This window comes from Lepus europaeus, chromosome 6 (genome assembly GCF_033115175.1).
Source record: "Lepus europaeus isolate LE1 chromosome 6, mLepTim1.pri, whole genome shotgun sequence".
NCBI lineage: Eukaryota > Metazoa > Chordata > Mammalia > Lagomorpha > Leporidae > Lepus > Lepus europaeus.
This window is the reverse complement of record NC_084832.1, coordinates 58,960,666-58,988,277: the sequence shown is the minus strand read 5'-3', so window position 1 is coordinate 58,988,277 and position 27,612 is coordinate 58,960,666. Positions and strand designations below refer to the sequence as shown.

Sequence of the window (27,612 nt, the reverse complement as noted above, 5' to 3'; positions counted from 1 at the left end):
GTGATTCAGAATGCTAGGAATAGTCACCATATAAAAAATGCAAGATATCTGATTCACAAATTCTAAGCTACAAGGCCTTAAGTGATCATTATGTGAACTCTAGGGCTTATATTTCTGCGTGTTTATGTCTGTCTCTGACTCACTCCATGCCAATGGGAGAGAAAGGGACATGAATTTGGAATACGACAACAGGGATGTTCAGTGCTGTACACTGTAGCACTAAATATTGGCTATCCACTAAATATTAGCTGCCCATGAAATACTGTATTAGACACTGAGGGAGCAGAAGTGAGGGCCCAGAGATGAAAGAGGAAAAGTGCTGGAGCTGGTGTTAGGGCTTGGCAAGTAAACTACTGCCTGCAACAACGGCATCCCGTATGGGTACTGGTTAGAGTCCTGGCTGCTCCACTTCCCATCCAGCTCCCTGCTAATGCGCCTGGGAAAGCACCAGAACCTGGCCCAAGGGATTGGGCCTCTGCACCCACATGGGAGATCCAGATGAAGTTCCTGGCTCCTGACTTCATCCTGTCCCAGGCCCTGCCCTTGTGGCCATGTGAGGAGTGAAGATGAGAGGATGGAAGATGGATCCCCCTCTCTTCTCTCTATAACCCTGCCTTTCAAATAAATAAATCATTCAAAAAAAAGCACAAAACATTTCTACTATTCTTCCTTTTAAATTTTTGTGGTAGTAACAACAAAGACATATTCCAAGTACTTGGTAGGAATGAACTGAAATCTACTAAACAAGTAATATAAATCAATGATAAACAAGAGTGATGTGTTTTAACATTTCTTTATTTGCTCTTTTGACCTTTTTAATAATTTTTAATATCTTCTGGCCTATCAGTGCTGGCAGACACAGTGCAAGGTGCTAGTGAACAGTCTGCCTGGCCAACTCTTGGATGTGTCACATATCCATCTTGTCTGCCCAGTTAAGAAGCAGTGATCTATGGTGGAGAACATTAAGCCTCCGCCTGCAGTGCCAGCATAACATATGGGCTCTGGTTCACATTCTGGCTGCTCCACTTCCAATCCAGCTCCCTGCTAATGCACCTGGGAAAGCAGTGGAAGATGGCCCAAGTCCTTGGGCCACTGCACCCACATGGGAGATCTGGAAGACGCTTCTGGCTCCTGGCTTCAGCCTGGCCCAGTGCTGGTTGTTGTGGCTATTTGGGGAATGAAACAGCAGATGGAAGATATCTCTGTCTCTCCCTCTCTGTGTAACCCCGACTTTCAAATAAATATGCATTTATTTATTTATTTGAAACATTTATTTATATTTTAAAAAATACAGTAATTATATTTTATTCTTTTTATGATATCCCCTAACACAAGTCTGAGATAGATAGTATACAAGTCTGAGATAGACAATAGAGGCTCAATAAATGAAAGTTAATTTCAAGACTTTCTAAACATCTTTAAGTCCTTAATGAGACATTTTAAAATTAAGCCGCGGCTCACTAGGCTAATCCTCTGCCTGCGGCACCGGCACCCCGGGGTTCTAGTCCCGGTTGGGGCACTGGTTCTGGGTTCTGTCCCAGTTGCTCCTCTTCCAGTCCAGCTCTCTGCTGTGGCCCAGGAGTGCAGTGGAGGATGCCCTGCACCCGCATGGGAGACCAGGAGAAGCACCTGGCTCCTGGCTTCAGATCGGTGCAGCACACCAGCCATAGTAGCCATTTGGGGGGTGAACCAACGGAAAAGGAAGACCTTTCTCTCTGTCTCTCTCTCACTGTCTAACTCTGCCTGTCCAAAGAAAAAAAATTAAGCTGAAACAAAAATGTCAAAATAGCCATGATCTGTTTTTTTTTTTTTTTGCATTCACCAGAGGATGAATTTTAGATTAGACAGATAGACTTGGGCAGGGAGGAGGCAAAACAAAAGACAGACTGTTAACATCCATTTCAATATTAAATCCATGTATCTGACAGTTAATAATGCAATGATATAAATTTTTAATTCTCAATTATCCATGCAAAGTAAAAGGGGACATGTTATATAACAGGGATCTCCAATACACAGGACTATGTTGCTACACGCAGGTCCAGGAGAAAGGGAGCCCCACCCACATGCAGATAACTTACAATGTGGATAAACAGTAGCTGAGCAGGGTGAGCAATAACTAGTTTAGCCATATTTGCACTCTCCCTCTTAGAACAAAAATGCTGCATGCATATCTAAAAGTCTGTAAGCCAAAAGGCTTCCATAGCGGGAAACATGGCGAGTCCCCAAACAGAGACATTAGGATTCAGGCTTACTTCTCTTTATGCCAGAGAGTTCACAAGAGGCTAATTCAAAAGGAAATCTGCGGAAAATGCAAAATGACTTTACCAACTAGGCACCAGCGTCTATACCTTTGTCATGAACTCCTCCAGCTGCTCTACAAACAGCTTGGTCTGCTGCTGAATAAACTGCTCACAGGCCGACTTCAGATGGCGGTCTACGTCTTTTTTAGAGTCAAGGTAATGTTCTCGTATCTCGGGAGTACCCTGAAAAAGAAGACGACAGTCTCCTCCTGTTTTTATGTGCCCAGAAATTACCAGACATGTAAAGAATGTCATTTAAAGCCCACCGCCAATGAAACAGACTCCTTCTCACCTCCAACAAGAACTCTATCAAGGCATTGTTGCTGTTCAGCCTAAAAAATCTTGGTACCGTCATGGGGTTCAGGATTTTAAATGCTGCATCTGTGAAACAAAATTACTCATCCAGTGAACATGCACAGAGTCAACAGGAGAAGCCATGTGTAACACATACTAGTTCTCTACCAGCACAAAGCAAAAGGCCATCTTGCCCTCACCAATCACCTCCACAAATGCCAGACGGTGAGACAGAGTACCAATGATGGCTACAACAGCCACACTGAATTATTTTCTACAAGTCAGAATTACAAAATGACTATTAATCACTCATTTACAGAAAAAAAAAAAAGATAAACAGTAATCAACACCCTAAAATTTCCCTGCTTTATTTTTAAGGTGTTTAATAGGCTTTGAAAAAAAAACAAAACATTTGCATACTCACCCAGCTTCTTTGTTAAGATCCTGGCTGGCACAGAAATTTATTCATTTGAAGCAGAGTGAATAAATGAATGTGTCAGCCAGGAAGAAAACACCAAAAGGACATATTTACCCCTTAACCTCCAGACTAACTAGAATCTAGGCAAAGTACTGAGGTCTCATTGATGTTCAAATGCAATAAGATATAACGTTAGTCATGAGAGGTTAGAGGCTTAAAAGTAAAAACAGCAAGTATTATTAAGTAACAGTAAGAAAAGACCATTTCATTGTTTTCCTTTGTCTCACCGGAGATAGCAAAGCATGAAATTCTTCCAGCCCTGGTTTTGCAAGCACACATCCCAGTAACACTTCCTGCCTTGATCCTGGTCTTCATGAAAAAGAATCTCTCTCTATCATATCATATATTCACGGTACAGCTTTTGTAAATGGCTCTTTGTGTCTACTGTCTTTCTATAAGAAACCTGAGAGACTCTGTAATAAATAGAATTAGATCACCATATGGTACAGTTACATATGCCTTAACATATCTGGAGAAAAACATAATTTAAACCAAATTTTGTTCAAATCTTAGGATGTTTCATTTTCTAACACCTCACTGTATCTACATGAGAACCAAGCAGCGGCAAATTATTGGCAAGGAAAAAATGAAAGGAAGTAAAATGGAGCCAGTGTTGTGGTACAACAGCTTGAGCCACCATCTGATGATGCCAACATCCCATACAAGCACCAACTCAAGTCCCAGCTGCTCCACCTCCGATCTAGCTCCCTGCTAATCTGCCTAGGAGAGCAGCAGATGATGGCCCAAGTATTTGGGACCCTGCAACCCACATGGGAGACCTGGCTTCAGCCTGACACATCCCCAGCTGTTGCAGCCATGTGGGGAGTGAACCAGCAGGTGGAAGATCTCTGTTTCTCCCCCTATCTGTATCACTCTGCCTTTCAAATGAAAAATGCTAAAAAAAAAAAAAAAGAAAGAAAAAAAAAAAAAAGAAAGAAAAAGAAACAAAAGAAAGTAAATCAGCCCTGCCCTATCCTATCACTTAAATAAAGTAGGGACCACCAGCAGCCAGGAATTCTTCAGGCTAAGAGCAACACTCCCATACCTCACACTGAAAAGAAAGAAAGAAATCAAGCAAAATAGTAAGAGATGGAAGGCTCTAAGGAGAGTATGCTTTCTAAAAATTCTGCATTCTGTGTAGCTGAAGGCCAGGACATCTGGCTCCTGTTTTAAAAAATGACCATGTATATGAATAGCACACACACACGCGCGCGCGCACACACACACCAGGTTTTATAACAGGCTCTGCAGTGAACAGCAGACATTAGGGGAAGAAAAGGAGCCAGCTGTTTCATGTGACTGTGCAATGCGGCCACACTGGCTCTCAGGTGAGTCAAATCAGGTCCTCTATAGAACTAAGCACAGTAATTAGGGAATTAAAACCTGCTACCTTGGAAATTCTGTGTTTGGGGTTGTTCTGAACCATTATTTGAGAAAATAATTTGAATGACTCTCAATTGTTCCAATACAGAAGAGAGAAATGAATTCATGACATAAAGGGATGGCTTAAGTAAAGGATGTTTACGATTTATCCTTAACTGCTTAAGATAAACATCTTAGAAAGCAACTACTTTGATCTCTTAGAAATCATCTTGTTAATTTAATCTGAGATGAGCCATTAGGATAGATGAAGCATCTCCCAAGAAACACCCATCAGAGATCCAAGTTCAGGGCAGGTGCTGTGGTGCAGCGGGTAAAGACACTGCCTACAGTGACTGCATCCCATATGGGTGCCAGTTTGAGACCTGGCTGCTCCACTTCCAATCCAGCTCTCTGCTATGGCCTGGGAAAGCGGTGGGAGATGGCCCAAGTCCCTGGGTCCCTGCACCTGCGTGGGAGACTCAGAAGAAGCTCCTGGCTCCTGGCTTCAGATCGGTGCAGACTCGGCCATTTAGGTTATTTGGGCAGTGAACCAAAGAATGGAAGACCTCTCTTTCTCTCTCTCTGCTTCTGCCTCTCTAATAAATAATCTTTAAAAAAAAAAATCCAAGTTAACACAAGAAACAGAAAATCATGGCCCAGGAATAAAACCCAACTCTTTCAGGTTCTTAGATAAATATCCTTCCCATCTTACCTAGCTGGCTTCCTGAATGTTCATAAATTCCATGTTAAAAATCATCTCAATTAGCCAAGACTACTTACCTAGTAAGTAGCTAAAACATGATTTTTCATGTTTTAGCTGGTTCTAATAACATGCAGCATAGTCTAAGAAAGGTGATATTACAAACGGAAATGCTCAGATACAGTTTCCTTCACAAAGGAAAGATAGCAAGTTAGAATTAGGAAGCTGACTGCTCAGCTCAGTGTGAATAAGCAACATATTTAGTAAGCAAAGCATGCAAAAAAATTGCAGATGAACATAAAGTACACCTAGAGCCTGAGCTGACACATCTGGACACATGAAACATGCCCAACTGTGTCAGCCGGGCAGCAAAGTACCTCTAGTTCTCTTGAGGTCCAGGGAAATTTCCTTAATGGTGAATTCAGTGTGAAACGGAGCGATCTGTTCCCGAAGAATCAAGAGGTGCTTAATTAGGAAAAGCTGTCCATCAACCTGAGTCTGAATTATGAGACAGAAAAATTGATATCACAGATTAAACAGGCACAAAGAAAATACATTTGTTACTGACAATATTCTACCTAAATTTACTGCAATAAACTCGCCCCATAGGACCTATTCTACAATGATGTGGAAAAATCTTGTCTCAAACTCTTATTAATACTGTCACTTGCTCTACTTTGGAAATCCAACAAAGCAAGTCAGTCTTTTGTCTGCAAAGCAACACATTTAGGAAGAGCAGTCAAATCCACTTTAACTTGGTGCAGAGTTAAAAGAGGCAAAGGGCTGCCGACGCCGCGGCTCAATTAGGCTAATCCTCCGCCTTGCGGCGCCAGCACACCAGGTTCTAGTCCCAGTCGGGGCGCCGGATTCTGTCCCGGTTGCCCCTCTTCCAGGCCAGCTCTCTGCTGTGGCCAGGGAGTGCAGTGGAGGATGGCCCAAGTGCTTGGGCCCTGCACTCCATGGGAGACCAGGAGAAGCACCTGGCTCCTGCCATCGGATCAGCGCGGTGCGCCGGCCGCAGCGCACCGGCCGTGGCGGCCATTGGAGGGTGAACCAACGGCAAAAAGGAAGACCTTTCTCTCTCTCTCTCTCTCACTGTCCACTCTGCCTGTTACAAAAAAAAAAAAAAAAAGAGGCAAAGGGCTTAACAGCAGCACAGGCCAGGATGGAAAAAAAGCTCAAAGGATGAGCACATTCTGACCTCTCGTAGCCTCCTGCTTGCTTGTTGGGAACCTGGCTTTCAGTATTTGGTCCACGTGGTTTTAATATCCAGAACATCAGATCTATTCCTATTTATTCAAAGGAACAGAAGGAGCCTCCAAGTGTAAAATGCTTTGGAGTCCCCTTTACGGATTACCCTGCCACTAGAGCCCTAGCATGGACACTCGGAGGGTCCTGGGTGTCCTCTTGCCCTCTCAGAACCTATTTCCAAGAGTCCTTGTGACTCAACCTCAGAACTGAAAGCGTTAACTCAATCCCAAAATATCGAGAGATCACAGAGCTCATTTCAGGAAGAGTCTATTAGACTCTTGCTGCTACTCAAGGCAGTATCTTATGCTGAAAATCTTTCTAACGAAAATTTTTACACTACATTAGGAAAAGATAAAGCAATAAAAATTCAGTAAGCAAGATAAGTCTTAAAGGGGCTATTAACCAAAGTGACTTCTCCCCAGTCTCTCCCCCCACCTTCTAAAAAATACAATCAGTATAAATAAGATGACTATGAAGGAAATGCACTTTGCATTCTGCAACACAGAGTACTGAGTAAGAAATGCTGTAAATTTTGAATATTTGAATATTTTTAAAAGTACTAACGACTCTGATGTCCAGGAAAGTATAATATGCAGGGCCAGCATTGCAACTTGGCAAGTTAAGCTACCACCTGCAAGGCTGGCATCCCATATGGGTGCTGGTTCAAGTCCCAGCTGCTCCACTTCCCATCCAGCTCCCTGCTAATATACTTGGGAAAGTAGTGAAATATGTCCCAAGTACTTGGGCCACTGCCACCTATTGGGAGACCTGATGGAGTTCCTGGCTCCTGGATTCAGCCTGGCCCAGTCCCAGCCATTGCAGCCATTTGGGGAATGAACCAATGGACAGGAAATCTCTCTCTCCCTCCCTCTCTCCCTCTCTCTCTCTGTTATTCTGCCTTTCAAATAAATATTTTTTTAAAAAATAGTATAATATAGATTCCATTTATTTCATGAAGACAGTTGTAACCCAACAAATGGTTTCACGCTAAGTTACCAGTAAACCAACTTAAATATGTAGTAATTATGTAAATTAAATATGTAGTAATTTCTTGCCTTAAAAACTCTAAGACTGGGGGCCAGCACTGTGGCATAGCAGGTAAAGCCACCACTGCAATGCCAGTATCCCATATGGGTGCCAGTTCAAGTCCTGCCTGCTCTACTTCTGATCCAGCTCTCTGCTATGGCCTGAGAAAGCAGTGGAAGATGGCTCAAGTCCTAGGGCCCCTGCACCCATATGGGAGACCTGGAAGAAGCTTCTGGCTTCTGACTTGGAATTGGCCCAGCTCTGGCCATTGCGGTCATCTGGAGAATGAACCAGCAGATGGAAGACCTCTCTCTCTCTGCCTCTGCCTCTCTGTAACTCTATCTTTCAAATAAATAAACAAATCTTTAAAAAAACAACAACAGCAACAAAAGGCATTTCAAGGCTGGTGCTGTGGAGTAGCAGGTAAAGCCTCCGCCTACAGCACTGGCATTCCATATGAGTGCCAGTTCGTGTCCCAGCTACTCCTCTTCCAATCCAGTCCTCTGCTATGGCCTGGGAAAGCAGTAGATGGCCCATGTGCTTGGGCTCCTACACCCATGCCAGAGACCCAGGAAGAAGCTCCTGGTTTTGGATTGGCCCAGCTCCAGCCATGGTAGCCATCTGGGGAATGAACCAAAGGATGAAAGACCTTTCTCTCTGTCTCTCCCTCTGTAACTCTGTCAAAATAAATAAATAAAATCTTTAAAAAAAAAAAAAAAAAAGCTTTTCACCTCTCCCTTAAAGGTGAGAACAGTGGTGAAGAGGACAGAAGCATATGATCCTCTTAATGATCTAAGAGATACATGGTCACTATAGAAAATCTGGAAAATAAATGTAAATGTATATGAAGTAGGGAAAAAAAATTATCCACAATCCCCCAAAAGCTTTCATTGCTACACATTTTCCTCAATGCATTTTTCAACACAGTTAGAATCATGCTGTATTATCTGATGTGTACACTGGTGCTGAGGGGGCAGTTTGATTTTTGCTTTGTTTTGTTCTGTTTGCCTTAACATCAATTGCTCAAAACTGGCAAATTACTCCAAGTGAGGTCACTCCACTATATAAAATATCACTGAAGTTATGATTACAAATGGGTATTTTTCCTTGAAAACACTTCCTTGGCATTCCAGGGAAAAGGTAGTATTATTTCCCCAGCTGCTAAGGCTATAAAGAGACACCTGTATCCTTTAGAGTTGGTAACCTAAGTATCATTTCCAGTACTTTAGCAAAGTTAGACTCCCTTATATAGTGCTACAATGAAATACTTGCTTCTCTCAAAAGGCCTCAAAATTCAATCATACTAAGTCCTATTGCCAAAATGGCTGCAAATTTGTGAGCCCAGAAACAAATGCTATATTCCATAATGTTATTATAAGTAATAAAATTTCACCTAACACTTCATCAAACCTTGTTTTTGCTGATGGACTCTGATGCTCCAAGTAAAGACTGAATGCAGGCAGACAACGCTTCCTGTGATAATCCTTGGAACACTGCCCTCTGGTGGAATAAGAGAGAAACATCAGTCTGTGGCACTTCAGAGAACAAAGTAAAATCCTACGTTGAGTGTGGCAAATCAAAGCTTGCTTGCCCTCATCACTGGATTAATTTATCAGTACTATTCTTCCTGGAGTTTTCTATTCACATGGAATCTTTCCAGATCAACATGTAGCTTTGATAATCTGGAAACATACATGAAACTCTTCAATAAATATACCACGTAGCATGCAAGTACTGTGCCCTCTGCCAGGAAGAACAGTGGTAAACAGGCAGCGTGGACTGATCCTCATGGAACCCTAACTCCAACATGCTCTCATGTCATGTTGCCATTTTTTAAAATATCTAAAACAAACTACAAAAAAAAAAAAAAAAAAAAACCAGAAGCTCCAGGGCAGGCACTTGGCAAGTGGTTAAGAGGCTACTTAGGATGCCCAAGTCCCACAGTGAAGTACCTGGTTTGAACCCCAATTTCTCTGTGCTTCCGGACCACCTTCCTGTTAACGTGCAACCAAGGAGGCAGCAGGTGGTGGCTCAAGTACTTGGGTCCCTGCCAGCCATGTGACAGACTTAATTCCAGGCTCCTGGCTTTGGCTTGACCTAGCCCTGGCTATTGCAGACATTTACGGAGTGAACAAATGAATGGAAGATCCCTGTCTCTTTTTTTAAAAAAATAATTATCTTATTTCTTTGAAAGAGTTACAGAGAGAGGTAGAGCCAGAGAGACGTCTTCCATTCCGCTGGTTCACTCCCCAAATGACTGCAATGGCCAGGGCTGCGCCCATCCAAAGCCAGGAGCCAGGAGCTTCTTCCAGGTCTCCCATGTGGGTACAGGGGCCCAAGGCTTTGGGCCATCTTCTACTGCTTTCCCAGGCCATAACAGAGAGCTGGGTCAGATGAGAAGCAGCAGGGATGGGAACCAGCACCCATATGGTATGCCGGCGCTGCAGGCGGGGGCTTTACAGCACCGGCCCCTGTCTTTCTTTCAAATAAAACAACAGCAGTAAATCTACTTCTAAAATTTTATCCCAAGTAACTAACCAGCATTGTATTTTTAAGATTCAGGCACATGACTCTTCATTACAATATTATCTTAAATAGCAAAAACTAAAAATGCAAATATTCAGCATTAAATCTAAATTATAGAATATCATGTATAAAATCAAACAATACTGAAGGAGATGGTGAAATTCTCATAAAAATAGAATTAAGTTTAAAAAGTGACAAAATGGTTATGTGAAGGATGAATCTTAACTTTCTCTTTTTTTTTGACAGGCAGATTTACACAATGAGAGAGAGAGAGAGAGAGAGAGAGAGAGAAAGGTCTTCCTTTCCGATGGTTACCCTCCAAATGGCCACTGCGCCAATCCGAAGCCAGGAGCCAGGTGCTTCCTCCTGGTCTCCCATGTGGGTACAGGGCCCAAGCACTTTGGCCATCCTCCACTGCCCTCCTGGGCCACAGCAGAGAGCTGGACTGGAAGAGGAGCAACCAGGACAGAATCCGGCACCCCAACCAGGACTAGAACCTGGGGTGCAGCGCCGCAGGTGGAGGATTAGCCAAGTAAGCCACGGCACCGGCCAACTTTTTCTTTTTTAATGGGAATCCCAATGGGCATTACTAACTGGGATTTTTCTTTTGTTTTAAAGATTTATTTATTTATTTGAAAGGCACAGGAACACAGAGGGTGAGACAGAGAAAGGCATCTTCTATGTACTAGTTCACTTCCCAAAGGCCCACAAAAGCCAAGGCTGTCCAGCCAGGAATGACATCTGGGTCTCCCACATAGGTGGCAGAAACCCAAGAACTCGGGCCATCATTATTGCCTCCTAGGCACATTAGTGGGGAGCTGGATCAGAAGTACAGAGTAGCTGGGACCTGGACTAGGCACTCTGATATTAAAGGTGAGTGTCCCAAGTGGCCGCTTACCTCACCGTGCCACAACGCCTGCCCCTGAACCTTAATTCTGCCATTCCTTTATCCTCCTGCAGGTGTGGCGCATTGATCAGCTGGAGACGTCTCTCCATCCCCTTCCCTCCCTGCCCCCACTCCACCTGAGACAGAACTGATGGGGATGGACAGGAGCGAGGGGTTATTATTGAGCCAGTCCTGGGCCCTCGTCTCCTACTTTACCATTATTCTCTTTGCATTGCCTCTCCCTGTCGTTTCCTGTGAGCCCTCTGACGGAAGGGGCGACTAGGGCTGCCTTCTGCTGGGTGGCTGGCCCAGCACAGGAAGGCTAGACAGGCGGCTTTCCCCAAGATCTTCCCCTTCCCCACCTCGGTCTTCCTGTGTTTTCACTGGCTTCATCTTTCCTTGCCTACGATCCCTAAGATTAAAAGGGTTAAGATTTGGATGTGAGGCTGCTGCCGCGGCTCACTAGGCTAATCCTCCGCCTGCGGCACCGGCACCCCAGGTTCTAGTCCCAGTCGGGGCACGGGATTTTGTCCTGGTTGCTCCTCTTCCAGTCCAGCTCTCTGCTGTGGCCCGGGAAGGCAGTGGAGGATGGCCCAAGTACTTGGGCCCTGCACCCGCATGGGAGACCAGGAGGAAGCACCTGGCTCTGGATCGGCACAGCGCGCCGGCCATAGCAGCCATTTGGAGGGTGAACCAATGGAAGGAAGACCTTTCTCTCTGTCTCTCTCTCTCACTGTCTAACTCTGCCTGTCAAAAAAAAAAAAAAAAAAAAGATTTCTATGTGAGTTACATGAAAGAAGAAAAGGTAAGTCTAAGGCATAACACGGAACATGGAAGGTGTCCTCCCTCGGCCTACCTACAGTTTGGCTAAAATCCCTGTGCAGTACCCTAAGAGGCTTTGCTCAGGAGAGTCAACCAAGACAGTGGGTTCTGTGTGGAATACGCCTGCTGCATATTTCCCTTGGGTTCCTGATTCCACTGTAGGAAGTTTCTGAATCCCAACCCGATACTTCATTCCAAACACTTAACAGGGAACTTGGGGGACAGGAGACACCAAATGTCCAAACCTCGCTGGAAGAGTTCTCACTAGCTAGGCAAAAACCTGAAACATCTGCCTATGAACAAGTGATCTGATCTCACCCTGAAAAGGCTCAGACTTGAGAAAAAGTATGCTGATTACATTTCAAAACCTCCAGGCACAAGTCCCAGCAACGATGCAGCTTAAATTATAGAGCAGTGGGGGTTTGGCACAGCAGCTAGGATGTCTGCATCCCAGTGCCTGGGTTCAAGTCTCCACTCTACTTCCAATACAGCTTCCTGCTAACGTGCAGCCTGGGAGGCAGCAGGTGAGGCTCAAACACTTGGGTCCCGACCACCCACATGGGAGACCTGGACTGAGTTCCAAGATCCTGGCTTTGGCCTGGGCCAGCCCTGACTGTTACAGGCATTTGGGGAGTGGATCAGTGGGTAGAAAATGTGTCACTCCATCTTTCAAATTAATAAAAATAAATTGTAGAATATTATGGAATCATATGACCCCATGAAACAACTGTGTAACTTTGTCTTGTCCTTGGGCTCTGCCACATGGAGTATCTGCAGTGTGAGGATATATGCACACCCCTTTTGAATCATATTAAGAAATGGTAGCAGGCCAGTGCTGTGGCATAGTAGGCTAAGCCTCTACCCACAGTACTGCCATCTCATATGGGTGCTGGTTCGGGTCCTGGCTACTCCACTTGCAATCCAGCTCCCTGCTAATGTACCTGGGAAAGCAGGGGAAGATGGACCAAGCACTTGGGCAGGTAAAGTTACTGAATGCAATACTGGCATTCCATATGGTCATCGGTTCAAGTGCCGGCTGTTACACTTCCCATCCAGCTCCCTGCTAATGGTCTGGGAAAAGCAGCAGCAGATGGCCCAAGTACTTGGGCCCCTGCCACCCAGGTGAGAGACCTGGAGGAACCTCCTGGCTCTTGGCTTTGGTCTGGCCCATCTCTGACCATTGTTGCCAACTGGGAAGTGAACTAGCAGATGGAAGATCAGTTTCTCTCTGTGTAACTCTTTCAAATAAATAAGTAATTTAGTTAATAATTTCTCTTTATATGCAGTCAAGATTGCAGTAGTCAAATTAATAAGAAGTGAATTTAAACCACTGAATTTTATAAGCATTTTGGTTCAGCAACAAACCATTGAAAGCAAGTAAGTACAAACAAATCTGATGTAACAGGAAATGGCAATTTCACCATTAAACCAGAAAATAACTCTGTCCCTGAAATCAATGCAGTCTAAGCTGGTGCTAAAAGGGAGAGAGAGGGGAAGTTCGCAGGGCAGGTATTACAGCGCCACTTGTAACACCCACATTCCATATCAGAGTTCCTATTCAAGTCCCAGCTACTCTGTTTCCAATCCAGCTTCCTGCTAAAACACCCTGGGAAGCATCAGGTGACAGATCAAATGCTTGGGCCCCCACCTCTCATATGGGAAACTCAAATGGAGTTCTAGGCTCCTGGTTTCAGTGTGACCCAGACCCAGCTGTGGGCATTTAGGAAGTGAACCAACAGAGGGAAGATATGTGTGTGTATTTGTGTGTGTGTGTTTGTATTTCTGCCTTTCAAATAAATAAAATCTTTAAAAAAGGATTATATGTCTATTATACCTTTGTGACACTGGATTATCACTTAACCTTTCTGCATCTCTTTTTCTTCATCCATGAACTGAGGCAGGCAAACTAATCAGCTGTTTTTATTTTAATCATGGACTCTTTTGAGCAATGATGAAAATTAAAGCCCTTATCCTCAGAAAGGCACAAACATGAACACACAAAATGTACTCAAAAGATCTCAAGCTGTTCTTGAAGTCACCAAAGACAAGCAGCGGACTGTTAGGTCTACAGAATGCTTGGATCAGGAATCCCTGAATAACTTTCCCTCAAGTCACCTTCTAATTCAAAAATCCTGAATCTAAGAATATTAAATAAAACACCACACCAAGGTCTACAAGTAGTGGCCGGCGCTGTGGTGCAGCTGGTTAGACCACCACCTGAAAGGCCAACATTCCATATCGGAGCCTGCCCTGACAGCTCTGCTTCTGATCCAGCTCCATGCTAATGCTCCAGGGAGAGCAACAGAAGACGGTCCAAGCACTTGGACCCCTGCCACCAACGTGGGAGACCTGGCCTAGTCCCAGTTGTTGTAGCCATTTGGGGAGTAAACAAAGAGGATGGAAAATCTCTCTCTTTCTCAGGAACTGCCTTTCAAATAACTAATCTTTTTTAAAAATCTGAAAATAAAAAAGTAAAAAAACTTCAAAATAGAACAACAAGCAGGAATTTGCACACATACATCTATGCATCTGTACAACTTGGAGAGACAGACAAGAGTTCTTCGAACTGTAGGATACCACATTCCATGAAGATCTGCTGGAGAAATTGTGGTTTGTGGTCTAGGATTGAGGGATTCTGTTGAACCTGAAACTCAAATGGAAAAGAAGACAAATTTTACACACATGGATGTTTGTCTTACAACCATTTATGCAGTAACTATAAATAACTAAAGGCATCATTTTTTCCAGCCTCACCTTTAATCAAGAATTCCATTAGGAATTTAAAATAGTGACAGACAAAGCCTAATACAATGAGAACACACGTTGAGTATACAATGCATACATTCCAGCCTCATATGTATGTTCAAGCCAAATTGCTTCTCCCAATCTGTAACCAACATTAACTATGGGATAATGAACTGCCTACTTATATTATAGAAAGCAGCCACGTAAAAGGAAGTGGATCTGTAATCTATAGTCACGTGGGAACCAATGGAGGTAGGGAAGTGACAAGAAAACAAGATAATTTTTTAAATAAAAAGACTAATCACAGGCCGGCGCCGTGGCTCAATAGGCTAATCCTCTGCCTAGCAGCGCCGGCACACCGGGTTCTAGTCCCGGTTGGGGCACCGGATTCTGTCCCGGTTGCCCCTCTTCCAGGCCAGCTCTCTGCTATGGCCTGGGAATGCAGTGGAGGATGGCCCAAGTCCTTGGGCCCTGCACCCCATGGGAGACCAGGAGAAGCGTCTGGCTCCTGCCTTGGGATCAGCACGGTGTGCTGGCCGCAGTGCGCCCACTGTGGCGGCCATTGGAGGGTGAACCAACAGCAAAGGAAGACCTTTCTCTCTGCCTCTCTCTCTCTCTCTCTCTCTGTCCACTCTGCCTGTCAAAAATAAAAAAAATTTTAAAAAATTTAAAAAAAAGACTAATCACACCTGGCTTGCCCAAAAGCCTGCTGTCGGAGCTCTTATTGATCATTTACAGAGCTAGGTAATAGTCCCTGTTTCCAGGTGACAAGAGCTGGTCAGGAAAGGGAGCATCTGGAGAGATGAAAGGAGTGGTGGCTAGGGAAATGAAATCAGCATCTGAAAGAGGTATCTGCACCCCCATGCTTATTGCAGCTCAGTTCACAATAGCTAAGACATGGAATCAACCCAAATGTCCGTCATTATGGGATATGTACACCATGGAATACTATATACAGCAGAAAAAAAAATTGATATCTGGTCATTTGCAACAAAATGGGTGAATCTAAAAAACATCATACTTAGTGAAATAAGCCAGTCCCAAAGGGAAAAATACCAAATATTCTCCCTGATCTGTGATAACTAACAGAGCACCTAGAAATGAAACTGACCCTTTGAGAAGCAACTGAACAGTCCTTGTCTTGACTGTTGAGGAAATATCCAACTCCACTGCTTGTTTTCTTAGGTTCTTCCTTAATTAATGATAAAACTCATTCTCAAGGACTTAAAAGGAGTGACTGCTCCAACATGGGAAGCAGTCCACACAGCAAGACTCACAAAATGACAATTGCTTTAAGTAGCACTCTGATCTCAGAATCAGCCCTTAAGGCATGCTGGTCTGGCTGAAAAGCTCATGAAAGCATTTCAGGTATGGAAAGCCAAGACACTGTGAGAAAAAATGTCCAACATGAAAGACCTCAGTGGGTGAGACTCCAGTGGAAAGAAGTGGTCATCAAAGAAGGAGGTACTTTTCTCTAAAGGGAGGTGAGAACTTCTATTTTGCTTATGGTCTTGTCTAAATACTGATGGAGTTTGTGGATTCAAAAGGCTTCCATAGCATAGGCAGCACATATCAAGAGCCTCAGGTGATCACTGATGTCATACATAAGAGTGCTAATTGTTAAATTTACAACAGGAGTCACTGTGCACTAACTTCCCATGTAGGACCTCTGTCCTCAAAGAGCTGCATTACAATTATGTCTAAGTGCTTGCAAAAAATGTATCGTTCTTGGGTGCTGCTTTAAAGTTAATTAAGTTTCTAAAAACAAACAAACAAAAAGAAGTGAAATTAAATTCAAGGTGCAATAACTTTGAACAACCCTTGTCTCAACTGTTGAGTAACAGTTTTTGTTTTTTTTTTTTTCATGCAAATTGTTGAACTCTTAGTACAGAGTTGGTCTTTTGTGTATAAAGTTAATTGAAAATGGATCTTAGTGGAGAATGGGACTGGGAGTGGGAGAGAGAAGAGAGGGGTGGGAGTATGCACAGTAGGGTGGATATGGTAGGAAGAATCACTATATTCTTAAAGCTGTACTTATGAAATGCATGAAGTTTGTATTCCTTAAATAAAAGATTTCTTTGGGGGGAAAAAAAAGAGAAAGGAGTGTTAGGGAGCATCACTCAGCAGAGAGGGGCATTTGTGAAGGAAGCACAGTCAGGGTCAAGGGGCTGATTTCAAATAAGCCATGAGAGTACAACTGGGCTAATACTTCAGACAAGAGGTCACACTGAGCATGAACTGCATATTAGAGGACATTAGAAAACTTGATAAAAAATTACAGTGTGATAATGGTTTGTGGCTATGGAAAAGATGTTGCAATAATAATTACCAAAATTTTAAATACTTAATCTCCTAAAAATTCTTTTATAGAATTTGTTTAGTGTATTCTTTTCCTCTATTAAACTTTATAAAACTAGATCTTTGTTTAAACTAAGGCCTTAAACAACAGCAAAGTGTCAATGATGTGAATAATGTACTTAAAATGACTGTTAAAACATACATATACATGTATACATACACACAAGTGTAATAAAACCCTGAGTCTTGAACACAAGTGGTGCGCATAAATGTCCATTGTTCATGTCTCTACTTTTCTACATATTTGAAATTTTTTCAACAATAAAAAATAAAGAGTATATCCGTAATACACTAGTAGTAAGCTACAGAACAACCATAATTCTTTTTTTGTTTTAAAGAGCTAGATATGTACAAGGCATGGTGGCTGTGTGGCACAGAGTGCAAGGAACAAACAAGGGAAATGTTGAGAGTTAGTGCTTTCACTTTATAGTTTTGTAAGCTTTTTTCCAAAAGCAAATAACACTTGCAGTGTAATTTTAAAATCTCTTCCATAAAGCCTCAGCATAAACTAAGATCTGCTTTCATAAAGTTTCTTAAAGAAAAAGAATATACTAAACAAATTCTATCAAAGCCTATTTAGGAGATTAACGATATATAGTTCTGCTAAGGACTATGGCATCTGTGGGATCCCTCCTTTAAAATAAAGAACAAAAAAGCACCCCTTCCTCCACGATCAAAGTTTGGTAACAATGTGTTTACCCCAGAAATCAGCTTGTCCGTTTTTCGCGTTCCTATTTAACCAACAGTTGACCAGGAGAAGTGTCCCTCCCCAGTGAGGCATCAAAAGGCACACATCTCCTGGTGGTCTCTTTGGAGAGCTTCTCCCACCTGCACATATTCCTTCACCACCATCTTCCAGCCTCACCCACCCCTACTCTCTTGCTCTGTATAGCAAGTAAAACCTGTGCTGTGTGAAGGTGCTGATAATCGGCCTCTTCACAGAAGGGTTCCCCTCCGAAACCGTGCCCTGACATGGCATTCTGCCCACTGTGACCATCATGTCATGTGAAGCCCTCCTTCTGGGGCCTCTCATTCTCTCATTTTCAACATCTCTAGGAACCAGGGAGAGTGATACCTTTATTGCGGTTGTTACTACCCTTGCTATCTGATTCAGAATCTTTCCAGCTGAAATTCCCGTGTTGTTAACACCAATCACTGCATGGATGACCTCACCTCCAAAGACTTGACCATCTCAACTCCAAAGACTTTCACTTGCATCCTCACACCCCTGACCTCTAGAAAGATTGTCTATTGTCGGTGCCGTGGCTTAACAGGCTAATCCTCCGCCTTGCGGCGCCAGCACACTAGGTTCTAGTCCCGGTCAGGGCACCGGATTCTATCCCGGTTGCCCCTCTTCCAGGCCAGCTCTCTGCTATGGCCCGGGAAGGCAGTGGAGGATGGCCCAAGTCCTTGGGCCCTGCACCCACATGGGAGACCAGGAGAAGCATCTGGCTCCTGGCTTCGGATCAGCACAATGTGCCGGCCGCAGCGGCCATTGGAGGGTGAACCAACGGCAAAAAGGAAGACCTTTCTCTCTCTCTCTCTCACTATCCACTTTGCCTGTCCAAAAAAAAAAAAAAAAAAAAAAGAAAGAAAGAAAGATTGTCTATTGTTGTTTTCAGACTACATTCTTTTTATTTTCTATAGGTGTTTCTTATTCCAAACCATTCCACCTCTTAAGTATTAAAATTTAGTAATGCATTCTCTTACCTCAATGTCCTTGTGACTTCTTTCTCACCTGTTTAGTTAAGCAACACCACCACTCCTCTTCCTCTGGCTTCAATCACACCCTGCCTGCTCTGACCTGGCAGACTGTACTGATTCAAACTTTTACCCATATTCCTCAGCTCTGTCTCTCATCACAATCAATGCTCTAGTTCAAACTCCCTGTATCTTTCAGATAGAAAAAATACAACAATCTCCTACCTAGTCTTTTCAGTTCTGCCAACTCACTACAATCTAGGTATGACTTAGACTGTAGGCTTCACTGGGGAAAAGGCCAGCAAGACAGAGACATTCAGTGGTCTCTCCAGGGACTACTGAAAGGTTTAATAGAACAAGCTACACTAGGACCTAAAACCGCACTACAATAGGGCATGGGTTCTACTGCAGAGACAGGTGTCTCACCTCCTGTGGCACAAGCAGAACAGCTTTGTCAGATGGGGTATACCCAGGCTGCTCAGCAGTCTGATTTAGGGCACCAACTATATATAAAGGTGACTCAGAATGCCTGATGATACCAGGACAACTGGGTTCTTTAAAGTCCATGTGGTTACGGTGCCCCAACTCCCTGGGAGAGAGGAGATCTCACTTCCCGTCTAGATTATTGTCTAGGGCCCTCGTGAATGATCTATTGGACAACTCTGCTCCTCTCATAATATACATCATAGCCCTAGTCACTCGATAAGTTTACAAAAAGCAAACCTGATGGTGCAATCACCCTGATTGTACTCTACTACTCTCTAGAAGTTCAAAGGCCATGAAACTACCTCACCACACCTTTCCTAAGCTGGTTTTGTGTTACCAGCTCCTTCCCTACATACAACCTGTGCCCAAACTCAACAAACCACTTGGCCTTCCCAAGCAGTCCTGGTCTTCCATTCCTGCATGCCTTCTAACACACTATTTGATCTTACACAACTTCACCTGGCTCTCTCACACTCGTTATAAACACACACACCAGCTTTCAGACACCATGCCTCACTCTGACTCCAGCTTCCTGCACTCAAAGCTCACTCCATGGAGAATTTCCATGTCCTGCTTCCACGGTAAAACAGCAGCCTATGCATCTTATGCCAGCATCTTATTCACCACTGGATTACATCTGTGGCCTGTCAATCTCTCCCACACAGTGTGAACTCAGCAAAGGCACAAGCTGTTTTTCATGCCTGGGGAATGAGAAGTCTTCAATAAGGGTTTTTTAACTAGATGAATAAATAGTGAGAGTTGAGACCTCACAACATACCAGATTTTGTGAGACTGTTAGCTTCTGCTTCTTCTAGCTGAACATCTGAAAATGAAGCTTCAGAGGGTACTTTCTTCTGTTCATCTTTTAAACTTTGTGCAATTTGCTGTATTAAAAAAAGGCAAATTAAAGAATAATTTTAGCAGTGTGGCAGTATGAATACTTTCTTTGTACAAAGTAGAAACATTACTTAATTTATTAATTAGTAAATTAAACAGATGAAGAGAACTATGCCAAAAACAATACGGAAATGAAAAGAGGACATTAGTAAAGGGTCTCTCTAGTCTCAACATATCCATAAACCTCACTTTAGAAGCAATACAAGGTATCTGGTGAAAGGTCAAGTACACAAAGTTCATATAAAATGCATATTCTTGGGACTGGCACTGTAGCGTAGCAGGTAAAGCCACTGCCCTCAGTGCCGGCATTCTATATGGGCGCTGGTTCAAGTCCTGGCAGCTCCACTTCTGATCCAGCTCTCTGCTATGGCTTGGGAAAGCAGTAGAAGATGACCCAAGTCCTTGGGTCCCTGCACCCAAGTGGAAGACCTGGAAGAAGCTCCTGGCTCCTGACTTCAGGCTGGTGCAGCTCCAGCCATTGTGGTCAACTGGGGAGTGAACCAGCAGATGGAAGACCTCTCTCTCTCTCTCTCTCTCTTTGCCTCTCCTTCTCTTTCTGTGTTACTCTTTCAAATAAATAAAACTTTAAAAATAAAAGAAAGCATATTTTTAATTTTTTTAAAATTTATTCTATCGGCCGGCGCCGCGGCTCACTAGGCTAATCCTCCGCCTTGCGGCGCCGGCACACCGGGTTCTAGTCCCGGTCGGGGCACCGATCCTGTCCCGGTTGCCCCTCTTCCAGGCCAGCTCTCTGCTGTGGCCAGGGAGTGCAGTGGAGGATGGCCCAAGTGCTTGGGCCCTGCACCCCATGGGAGACCAGGAGAAGCACCTGGCTCCTGGCTTTGGATCAGCGTGATGCGCCGGCCGCAGCGCACCGGCCGTGGCGGCCATTGGAGGGTGAACCAACGGCAAAAGGAAGACCTTTCTCTCTGTCTCTCTCTCACTGTCCACTCTGCCTGTCAAAAAAAAAAAAAAAAAAAATTTATTCTATCACTCTTGAATTTTTTTTAAATTTATTTTATCATTTGAAAGAGGTAGAGAGACAGAAAAAGAGACAGACAGAGATAGTTCACCCCCCACTTCACTCCTCAAATGCTTACAACAAGCATGACCAGAAGCCAGGAGCTCAGAAGCCAATTTGGGTTTCCCATGTGGGTAGCAGAGACCCAAGTACTTGAGCCACCACCTGCCACCTCCCAGGTTGCATATTAGCAGGAAGCTGGATTCAGAAGCAGACACAGAGCTAGGATTTGAAGCCATGTATTCCAACATGTAGGTATTCCAAGTGACATCTTAACTGCTATTCCAAATGCCCACCCATGAAGCAGAGTCTCCAACTTAAAAAGTTTAGAAACAACATGTTCAGGTTTAAGATTTGATAAATTCTGGGTGTTTGGTATAGTGGTTACCTGCCACTTGGAATGCCTGCATCCCATATCAGAGCACTTGGATCTGAGTCCCAGTTCCCACCCCAACTCCAGATTCCTGCTAACGTGTGCTCTGGGAGGCAGCAGGTGATGACTCAAGTGGTCGGGTCTCGGCCAGCCACAGGGAAGAGCAGACTGAGTTCCCATCTCCTGGCTTCAGCCTGGCCAGTGCCAGCTTTGTGGCCACCTGGGCAGTGAACCAGCAGCTGCAAGATGCCTATGTTTATGTCTGTCTGTCTCTCTCTCTGCCTTTCAAATAAATACATAATTTTTTTTAAGATTGGATATACTCTGAACATCACAAATGCTTTTGTTTAAGTAACTGAACAATACAAATAGGCTTTTCCTTTATGTGAGAACAGATACAGTAAGCTGTTTTAAAATTAACTTAAGAACTGCAACTATTTAACCATTGTTCCTTAACTAAAGAATTTCACCCAATATATACTACATGCTAACCACTAAACTAGTAATGAAAACAGTCCTCAAACAATTAACATAAAATTACCATATGACCCAGCAATTCTACCTTTAAGTATATTATATACATAAAGAAATGAAAATAAATATCTACAAAAATATCTACAAATGCTTACAGCAGCAATATTTGCAAGAGCCAAAAAGTGGAAGCAACTGAAATGTCCATTAATGGAAGAATGGAAAAACAAAACGTGATATATCCATACAATGAACGTTATCCAATCATAAAAAGGAATGAAGTTCGAATACATGCTACAACATGGATAAACCTTGCAAACATGATCCTAAATCAAAGAGGCCAGTCACAAAGGCCTCATTATCTATGATTCCATTCATATGAAATGTCCAGCACAGAAAATCTGAGACAAAAGCAGATTAGGGTTTACCCAAGGCTAGAGTAGAAGGGTGATAGTTTTTTCTTCCATTCTAAAATTGTTGGTAGTGACCATTGTATGTATGACTGTGACTAAATTAAAAACCCATGAATTAAAACCTGAAATGAGTGAACTATATGATATGTAAACTATATCTCAATAAAGCTGTTTAAAAAACACAAAGCAGTACTCAAAGACTACAACAACAAAAAGAACAATACAGCCAGCCTAAGGGACCACCACTGGCCAAATTTGGGACAATTATGAACATCAAAAATAATAATGATTATAATAAATCATAACATGTTAACTTGAAAAAAAACTACAATGCTACATGGCAGGAGTGGAGTGAAGAAAAGGAGGGAGGGAGAAAGAGAAATCAATTCTTTATATCACAGAGTCAACAAATGAAGATTGAAGAAATGGCAGATGCAAAAATCAACATTTTGCTACCCCAACATAATTACTGATTCAGACTAGAACCATCAGCAGATTCTAAAACCATTCATAGGATCTCCAAGTATCATCCCACAATTACATATTAATTATAAAGGGAAAGACATGCTTTTACGATGAACAGTACTAGCAACCACCACCCTAACCATTAGTGGAACAACCTGGTATTATGTGCCTTTGATGTAATGAAATCAAAAGTACATTGGCTATGTGATATATTCTTGGGGGAAAAAAATTTAATGTAAATCTAAGCAAAATGAAACCATCAGACAAGTCCATAACGTGGCACATCCTATAACACTATCCTGGTGTCTTCAGATAAACCCAAGTCTTCAAACTGTAAACTGGACCTCCACCTGGAATCCCAGTGAGGAGATGGCCTCCAGGGTTTCAGGACAGCAAGACACAGAGCTACGTCATCACCCTCAGCCACAGTGGCTCCTGTCATCAACCCTCTATGTGCCACTTAGAAAGGAAAAGAGGATTCACAGGGAGCACAGATTTAATAGAGAATGCATACTTCCTGACAAAGGGGAGAGAACTGAATAGAACGTTTCTAAAACTCACACTGAAGGAAAGACAACCTAACTAATTATTCTGCTCAATTTCTTTTTTTTTTTTTTTTTTTTTTTTTTTTGACAGGCAGAGTGGACAGTGAGAGAGAAACAGAGAGAAAGGTCTTCCTTTTGCCGTTGGTTCACCCTCCAATGGCCGCCGCGGTTGGCGCGCAGCAACCGGCACACCGCGCTGATCCAATGGCAGGAGCCAGGTGCTTATCCTGGTATCCCATGGGGTGCAGAGTCCAAGCACTTAGGCCATCCTCCACTTGCACTCCCTGGCCACAGCAGAGAGCTGGCCTGGAAGAGGGGCAACTGGGACAGAATCAGTGCCCCGGCCGGGACTAGAACCTGGGGTGCTGGCACCGCAAGGCGGATGATTAGCCTATTAAGCCGCGGCACCGGCCACTGCTCAATTTCTTAAAATTTTATTTCCTATGCTATTACAGCCAGTTTATGTCGATTTTACATTTTAAGGGAGAACTTAAAAAGAAAATTCCTAGTTTACCAAACGTGTGAGGGAAAGGCAGGAGACCGAGTCAGGAGAGCTTACCTCCATCATGACTAACTTCTCGGGATAGGCCAGGTCTCCAGGGGCTGGTTTGTAGCCAGTGATGTCTGTCTGAATGTAGATATGGGTTCGGTAGACGAGCCGCTCCTGCACATCTTCCAACATCTGCTTTACTCCAGCTGCAAATGCTCCCAGCTGTTCAGCTGCAAGAAAGATGGATCATTCCTGCCTTTAGATTTAGAAGTCATTTCTTTACAACAAGTAAAGATGTCACTAAGTTGCTCAGAAATAGTATGACACATATTTGCTGCAGCAACTATGGCTATGAGGGCCAGTATTGTCGTGTAGTGAATTATGCTGCCACCTGTGATGCTGGCATCCCATATGGGCACCGGTTCAAGTCCTGGCTGCTCTACTTCCAATCCAGTTCCTTGTTAACAAGCCTGGGAAAGCAGCGGAAGATGACCCAAGTCCTTTGGTCCCTGTACCCACATGAGAGACCCAGCTGGAGTTACAGGCTTCAGCCTGGCCCAGGCCCAGCCATTTGTGGCCCGTTTGGGGAGTGAGCCAGCAGATGGAAGATCTCTCTGGCTCTCCCTCTCTCCAACTCTGCCTTTCAAATGAATAAGTATATCTTTAAAAAAAAAAGAAACAAACAAACAAACAAACAAACAAACCATGGCTGTATTCTGTTTCAGTATGATTTGATCTTAGTTTAATAAATTTCTTTCAATTTCTCCAGTTCTAAAATTGGGAAATATATTTACTATTTTTTTTAAAGATTTATTTATTTATTTGAAAGTCAGAGTTATACAAAGAGAGAAGGAGAGGCAGAGAGAGAGGTCTTCCATCCGCTGGTTCACTCCTCAGTTGGCCAAAACGGCCAGAGCTGCGCCAATCCAAAGCCAGGATCCAAGAGCTTCTTCCGGGTCCTCCACACGGGTGCAGAGCCCCAAGGACTTGGGCCATCTTCCACTGCTTTCCCAGGCCACAGCAGAAAGCTAGATCGGTAGTGGAGCAGCCGGGACTTGAACTGGCGACAATATGGGATGCCAGCACCAAAGATGGCAGCTTTACCTACTACACCACAGCGCCGGGCCCCATGTATTTGCTCTTACACCTCTTCTCTGAGATTCTGTGAAATTATGTCTACTACTAACTTGAATAAAAAACTCCGAGTTTTAAAAATGCTTCGTGCTCTTTAAGAGATATTTCATATAGCTTTAGACAAATCCTATGAGACAGCTAAGGCAGTTTATTAATTTGGTTATTAGAATCCCCATTCTACAAATAAATTGATTCCTACAGCTATTAAGTGATTTAACATTTTCACAAAGGAAAATAAGTGAGAGATAAAATCAGACATGAGTTCATTTAGTATTTCTTTATCACTAAGATGCCATCAATGTTAAGACACATGAGTAATTCAGGAACAGCTTTCCAAGGGCTAGAAGACTAAAGACGCTAGATGATCACGTATAATATTCACATTAATTTGGAAATCATCTTAAATGCAGAAGCCTTAATGTGAAAAAAAGTATACATCTCAGAATGAAGCAAATGTAGAAGAAAAACTTTAGAACATCATAAACTCATAGCATCTCCTAGTGAAAGCCAAGTGAGGATAATAAACACTGCCAGTAAAATGATTCCTTGAAGGGTATTTCTTAAAGGCACCTAAGTACCATTAGGAAAACCATGTTCTTGATAACAATAAAATAAAACATTGAAGAATGTATCAAATGGATAATGTATAGCTATTCCCGAGAAAAGCTTTTCTAATTTCAAAAAGACAAATTGTTACTATATATGCATGCTAAATAATTACTGTACTTTAATCAAAAATACGCAATATAGAGGCCAGCGCTGTGGCATAGTGGATAGAGCCGCTACCTGCAGTGCCGGCATCCCATATGGGCAGAAGTTCAAGTCCTGATGGCTCCACTTCTGATCCAGCGCTCTGCTATGGCCTGGGAAAGCAGTAGAAGATGGCCCAAATCCTTGGGCCCCTGCACCCACGTGGGAGACCCGGAAGAAGCTCCTGGCTCCTGCCTTTGGATCAGCGCAGCTATGGCCATTGCAGCCATCTGGGGAGTGAACCAGCAAATGGAAGATCTCTTTCTCTCTCTGCCTCTGCCTCTCTATAACTCCGCCTCCAAATAAATAAATAATTTTTTTTAAAAGTATGTGATACAGTAGACGACTTCACATATTTTGGAACAGTGTACTAGAAATGCCTATTCCAAAATTGATGGTTACTGGTCTCCAGATTCCAGATGGCAAAAAGAAAAGTGACTGTAATTATTTTATTATTAATTTTGCTAAATTTTTTAAAAAGATTGTATTTATTTATTTGAGAGGTAGAGTTCCAGACAGAGATAAATGTCTTCCATCCACTGGTTCACTCTCCAAACGGTCGCAACAGCCAGAGCTGGGTAGATTCAAAGCCAAGAGCAGGAGCCTCCTCCGGGTCTCCCACACCGGGACGCAGGAGCCCAAGCACTTGGGCCATCCTCTGCTGCTTATCCAGGCTATAAGTAGAGAGCTGGATTGGAAGAAGAGCAGGCCAGGACAAGAACCAGCGCCCACATAAGATGCCAGCACCTACTATATGCCACAGCGCAGGCCCCATAATTTTGCCCAGATTTTAAAATTCCTTCCTTATTTGTACCTTTAGTTGCTGAATAAGGTACATCTTTATTCAAAACAAGGCAAAGCAAGAACAGATGTTTCAACTATTAAGTTTATATATTTGGGGGCAGGGGTGGGAGAGGAGAACCTAAATTCTTTTCAAATTCACTGAGCTATAGTTGTAATTGAAAAGACTTTAAAATGACCACTTCTACTTATTTACCATTGTTCTGTACGTGATCTTCAAGGACCTCATTTTTCAGAATCCCACAAAGTTCTGACAGAGTCTCTAGGTGAATAACATGAATGATCAATGGCCTGAAGACATCATACAATGACACACACAGTTTCTCCAAAAGTTCACTAAAATGAGAGAACAAAACATGGTCATTAGTAGTAACCCTTTCAGGATTTTCCAGTAGCTCAAAAGAATCACTGATTTCTTCCAGTTGATAAAAACAGTATCTATTAAAAAGTAGTATCCAAGAACATTAGAGAATGAGAAAAGGCTGAAAACAATTCTGTAAATTTTTGGTTTAAAATCTCAGAATCAATAAGCAACCATGGCCATCAGTTCAAATAGCTGCTCCCAAACCTATCAGAACTTTTATTTATTTCCATAACAATTTGGTGTATGTCCTGTCAAAAACAATACAAATTATTTAGTAGATTCAATTATATTTTCTATTCTATTTCACTGTGAATCAAATGGTGTGAGGATATTTCAAAAAGTTCATGAAAAATGGGAGTAAACAGTAAGTTAATTTTGACACACACAAAAAAACTGAGATCTATGTACACATGATTGGGGGGGGGTCTTTAAAAGTTCATGAAAGTGTGTTTTAAAAGAAAAAAATCTGAGGTCGGTGCCACGGCTCAATAGGCTAATCCTCCGCCTTGCGGCGTCGGCACACCGGGTTCTAGTCCCGGTCAGGGCACCGGATTCTGTCCCGGTTGCCCCTCTTCCAGGCCAGCTCTCTGCTGTGGCCAGGGAGTGCAGTGGAGGATGGCCCAAGTGCACTCCATGGGAGACCAGGAGAAGCACCTGGCTCCTGCCTTCGGATCAGTGCAGTGCGCCGGCTGCAGCACGCCAACCGTGGCGGCCACTGGAGGGTGAACCAACGGCAAAGGAAGACCTTTCTCTCTGTCTCTCTCTCACTGTCCACTCTGCCTGTCAAAAAGAAAAAAACAAAACAAAACAAAAAAAAAAAAAAAAAAACCTCTATGCATGGCTTCAAATCTTTTTGCAGCAAAAAACAATTCATCTTAATTTCATTTTTCCATGCACTTTATCAAAGTACTCTTGTATCCTCTGTTTCCAGGCAACACAGGTTCAAAATT

The 27,612-nt window shown here is 43.1% G+C and overlaps 1 protein-coding gene across 2 annotated transcripts in view; it reads right to left on the bottom strand.

The window, feature by feature from the left end:
- Nucleotides 1-27,612, bottom strand: part of COG3 (component of oligomeric golgi complex 3) — a 70,203-nt gene that overhangs the window by 12,775 nt on the left and 29,816 nt on the right. Inside the window, exons 12-19 of one of the 2 annotated variants that reach the window (XM_062194162.1) lie at nt 26,495-26,634; nt 23,683-23,843; nt 19,717-19,822; nt 14,168-14,298; nt 8,825-8,914; nt 5,515-5,635; nt 2,596-2,684; nt 2,352-2,486 (exon numbers count right to left, since the gene is read on the bottom strand). In XM_062194162.1, coding sequence (XP_062050146.1) covers nt 2,352-2,486; nt 2,596-2,684; nt 5,515-5,635; nt 8,825-8,914; nt 14,168-14,298; nt 19,717-19,822; nt 23,683-23,843; nt 26,495-26,634 — 973 coding nt within the window. The remainder of the gene's footprint in view (nt 1-2,351; nt 2,487-2,595; nt 2,685-5,514; nt 5,636-8,824; nt 8,915-14,167; nt 14,299-19,716; nt 19,823-23,682; nt 23,844-26,494; nt 26,635-27,612) is intronic. The other variant, XM_062194163.1, reaches the window with a different exon arrangement.